Source organism: Chiloscyllium plagiosum, chromosome 2, assembly GCF_004010195.1.
Source record: "Chiloscyllium plagiosum isolate BGI_BamShark_2017 chromosome 2, ASM401019v2, whole genome shotgun sequence".
Classification (NCBI taxonomy): domain Eukaryota; kingdom Metazoa; phylum Chordata; class Chondrichthyes; order Orectolobiformes; family Hemiscylliidae; genus Chiloscyllium; species Chiloscyllium plagiosum.
Window position 1 is genome coordinate 13,147,452 of NC_057711.1, and position 5,037 is coordinate 13,152,488.

The following is a 5,037-nucleotide window of genomic DNA, read 5'->3' on the forward strand; positions in this document are numbered from 1 at the left end:
GAAGGGTCTGTTTCCATGCTGTACATCTCTATGACGCTGAGTGCGGTTCCCTAGTGGGTTGTAACATGGCTCCTGCTCTTTTTAAACATTAATAACATAGATATGTGTGGATAAGATACAATTTCAATATCTTTCGTGACAAAAATGAAGCATTGTGAATTATGAGGATGATAGTGATGATCGCTACATGAAATATGATACAGACCAATGGGAAATGAATTATTTTGGAAGGAAGAACAAGAGAAGGTATTATAAATCCAAGTATACAATCCAAAGTGGATGCAGAAAGACTTTTGGTGGTAGGGATGAGGTGCATCCATAAACCGTTAAGGTGGCAGCATGGGTTGAAAAAGGATTTATATTCTGGACTTGGTAAATCAAGGCATAGGGTAACATATGCTATTGAAAAGGGAGACTTCTATGAGCAACTGAAAATGTGCAAGATGTAAGGTGCGAAGAAGTGAGCAAAGCACCATATAGATCAATGTTACTAAGTTGAGTACAAAAGTGTGAAGGAATATATGAAGAACTTGTATAAAACACTGGTTCAGGCCTAGCTGAAGTATTGTCTAGTTCTGGATATCAGCGTTTGGAAAGGATGTGAGTTGTTGGGATGCAAAAATGATACGTTGGAATCATTCCAAGATGCAAGAATTAAGTTAAATAAATAGATTGGAGAAGCTGAGGCTGTTCGCCTTTGAGAGAACAGAATTTGATATCTGAAGTGGGAAAATTGTTCCTTTTGCTAGAAAGGTGATAAATCAGGGATATTGGGTTTAACTTGATTGACAAAAGAAACCGAGGTTATGGGAAAAAGCTTCTTCACATGAACTTAGATGTGAAATGCAGTTCAAATTGTGGGGGAAAAGGTCTCTTTAAGGAACAGTTGAGCATTTTCTTCTACATATAAACAATGTTTTGAGAGAATTCTTCTCATCAGAAAGAACTGAAGGCTGGTTCTCAAATTTATTCAAAGCTGGGTTGGATAGATTTTTGATAGACCAGGAAGTCAAAGGTCATGCTGGGAGCCAAGACCTGATCAACCATTAAACTTATTGAATAGTGGAGCTGGCTCAGGACAAAATGGCCTCTCTCTACTCCTGAGTTTTATGTCCCTATGGTGACAGCAGATTAAATTGACTTTCAAACAGTAGTGGTTCAATACTTGAACAGCATATATTTCCAGGATTCCAGGGGAACGGTGAGGAAATGGATAACACACATGTTGCAGTGAGGCCACACAATCACAATCTGTGAAGCTTCGAATCTTTCAGGAAATTAAGCTGATGTTTAATGGCAGTTTACAGGGGAGATTACTCTGGTTGTGCCCATCCTGCAAGTGTTTGATGGGGACAGGGTAGAGAGCTTTACTCGGTATCTAACCCCGCACTGTATTATCCTGTGAATGTTGGGTGGGGATATTGTCAAGAGTTTTACTTTCTACCAAAAGAGAGTAGCGAGAGCTTTAGTATGTGTTTATCCTTATTCTGTAGTGCCATGGGAGTGTTTGAGGGGGACAGGGGCTGAGCTTCTGTCTAAAACAGTACTTTTGTCTCTGACCACTGTCTGACATGTTGCCTCTTCTTTCCCTCAGGCAACAACGAGTGTGAATTGAATGGAAACGGAGGCCTGGACCGAGCTCTTTCCAACAGCCTGCGGGTTCAATGCGAGCCCCGTTTGTCCCGGAGCTACTCGGACATGTTCTCCCGGACGGCCCTCGGGGCCGAGGGCCTAGGCCCGGCCGCTCGGGTCAACCCGTTTTCCGGCCGGGACGACCTGAAAGGCGGCAAGATCAAACTGTACGACTCGCCGAGCCGCTCGGTCATCTCGCTTAGCTTTGAGCTGCTGCCGCCGCCTCCGCCGCCGTCCCCCTCGGCGATGCTGGCCGCCCAGCCGCTCACCCCGGAGCCGCTGAACCCAGCGCGGAGCGGGCTCCCCTGCGGAGCGCCACCCGCCCGTCGGTGCCGCTCACTGCCCGAGCTCCGCGCCCTGGGGGGGCGTGGCCAAGCGGCATCTGACCTCTCGCCACGGCAGGGTCAGAGGGCAGGGGTCGGCGCCGGCCACAGGGGAGGGAAGGATCATGGCGTCGCTGCCGCTGGAGGAAAGACGGAGGAGACCGGAGTAGACTCACGTGGTAGATCGCCGCCCCCTGAACGCACCGAAGCTCCCCCGCCGCCCAGGACCGCCCGCGCTGGCGGCAGGCCCCAGCGCTCTCCGGAGACCGACGCGGCGTTGGGCGGACAGCGCCGGCGGTCCTACTCGAACATTCCCCGCTCCGCCGGGCCGGTGGGGGGCGCGCGTGCGCAGCATCTGCCGGGAAGCGCGCCTGCGCTCCACGTGCCGCAGCCTGTCGACGTGTACGTGACGGAGCCCAAGTGCCGGGAGGCCGACGTGACGGCGCCTGCGCCCTCGTCCCTGTGCCGGCCGGTTGACGTGACTGCGCCGGTCGTCCGGACGCTGTCGCAGGATGCGCCTGCGCCGATGCCGGCGGCCGGCCCCTTGTTGGGGAGCGCCGAGCTGCGGCCTGAGCAGGAGCCCGACGAGCGGCTCTCGTGCCCCGGCTGCTGCCTGGGCGGTTTCGCCTTCCCGTTCCCCCCGGTCTGTTTGCGCTCCAACAGCCAGCCGGCCCGATACCCAGATCTCAACTGCGAGTCCGACCGCCTGATCGGTGAGGAGGAGGGTGCGGCGATGCCGGCGGGCAGGAGTCACCCGGCCTAGGGGTCAGGGGAGGGGACCCTGGGCCCTGGGCCCTGGGCCCTGGGCCTTGTGCCTTGTGTCTCTGTGTGAGATCCACTCTGAATGTCACCGTCCCCCCCGAACTCAGTCACCCACATCCCTTCATCCCCTCACCCCCATCCCTTCATCCCCTCACCCCCCCCCCCCCTCTCAAACACACACACACAACCAGTCTCCAAAAACAAGTTGCTGGAAAATCTCAGCAGATCTGGCAGCATCTGTGGAGAATGTCTCCAAAAACCAATTCACCAAATACTCACCCCCCCCCCACCTCCCCGCATCATGTCACCCTTCCCCCAAAACCAAATCCCACCCCCACCCCAAAATCATCAGTGTTCTCCAAACCCGTATACCATCTTCACAAATAAAAACCACCCTCCACTAAACACCAACCCACATATCGCCTTCACCCAAATATCATGCTCCACTGAACTCATCAACCCTCCCTGAATCTAACTCTTTCACATGTCACACTCTCTGTATCGGGGACAGGGGGTCCCAAAGCGCTCTCGCTGTCTCTGCAAGATTCATTGCGATTGTCACCTCCACACCCAACCCCCAAAGCCAAAGATCATCCTCTACATATCCCGAATAATGATTCTACCAGCACCTCCGATATCACCCACCCCTAACTCTGATATCTTTTTTCCAAAACCCAAATACCACCACCTCTGTGATAGAGGTACACAGGCTCTGTCAACAATCTCTGACATTCACTCTGAATGTCCACTCCACACACATTCACGTTCCCTCCCATCCCAAATATTGCCCTCCACACATGCCATGCCACCAACTTCCCTATCACAAAGATAACCCTGTATATCACCCTGCACTCAAATTTCACCATCCAAATAAGCACCATCGCCAAATATCACCCTTTCAGAATCTATGGGTCTCTGTCATAGAGGGCTTGCAGGGTATTTTCACTGTCCTACAAGATTTATTCTTCACATCACCCCCTCCCTTTGCTCCCTTTGACATGTGGGACCCCATACCATTTCCCCCATTTCTTGTCTTCCTTCTATTGTCACTTAGTCCAGTAATCAAAAGGCCTCAACCAGGCCTTGTATATAAGTGCATGGCTGCTTTGGTTAAAAAGACTTTATTTAGACCTTGAAAGCGCCTTATATTAATCATTTCTCTTCATTATAGTTTAACCCACATAAAGGGGGAGGCTTGGTTAATTGGTATTGTTTATATTCAGCAGCAGACGTTGCTCTAATCTGTATGTTACCAGAGTCTGGTGGAGTCCCATCACCCTCACCTGCGTGGAGCCTAAACCTGCTCTATAAAGGGATATGCAGTCCCAAGGGGAGTTCTTTCGTCCTTTTTTAAATCCATGCACTCAGTTTTATTTACTGTGTTTTTGTTTAGAATAAGGTTGCTTGCTCACACTGTGCTTTAAGCAATATCAATTACTCACAGGAGACGGGTTTATTCTCCAAACTCCCTTCAAAGGGAGATACCAGCCTTTCCACTGAGTGCCACCTGTAATGTCACAGCTGTACAGTTGGCTATTCACCTGCCAGCTATGGGAATGAGAATTAATTTAAATAATTACTTCTATAGCTCAAGAATGTAATTTTATGATGAATTTCTTACCTGTTTAAAATCTTGTTTTGAATTTTGTCTGTCTTTTGCGACTGGCCATGTTGTGTACAGACTTAGGGAATCAGCTATTTCACACGTGGTTAGATGCCTGCTGGCAATTCTTGAGTTGCCATGGGATTAACAGAAAGCAAAGAAGTCCTCAGTGTCTTTTCCTTCACTTATGAGATGTGGACAAGGCTGGCATTTATTACTTATTTGCCCTTGAGATGGAGGTGGCAAGCTGAAAAGATGCAGTCGGTGGGGTTTATAGCTTTTCATGGTTGTTTTTGATATAAAAATGGTTTTCTCGGCCGTTTCAGAGGCAGTTATGATTCAACCGCAATGCTGTAGGTATGGAGTCATGTGTAGACCAGACCAGGTAAAGACAGCAGATTTCTATCCCCAAAGAAAATTAGTAAACCAGATGGATTTTTACAACAATCTGGTAGTTTCTTCATCATTACTGATATTTGCATTTTATTCCCAGATTTATTTAAATAACTATTAAAATTGCCCTGCTACTATGGTGGGATTTGACTATCAATTCATGCCTCTGGATTACTAGCAACATAATCACTGTGCTACTATACTTATCTATCTATGTGTATATGTTGGTATCTTTGTTACTCATTGTATGGGAACAGGGGAGTAGAGCAGTGAAACAATTAATATCTGCACAACCAAGGCTGGCCAGATAGTGCATAATGTGTC

The 5,037-nt window shown here is 49.0% G+C and overlaps 1 protein-coding gene across 1 annotated transcript in view; it reads left to right on the forward strand.

Moving 5' to 3' along the window:
- The window catches only part of tesk1b (testis associated actin remodelling kinase 1b), a 132,869-nt gene extending 130,120 nt beyond the window's left edge, over positions 1–2,749 (forward strand). Inside the window, exon 10 of the mRNA XM_043674568.1 lies at positions 1,595–2,749. Within this exon, the coding sequence (XP_043530503.1) occupies positions 1,595–2,718 (1,124 nt within the window). The 3' untranslated portion in view covers positions 2,719–2,749. The remainder of the gene's footprint in view (positions 1–1,594) is intronic.
- Positions 2,750–5,037: the final 2,288 nt, after the last annotated feature.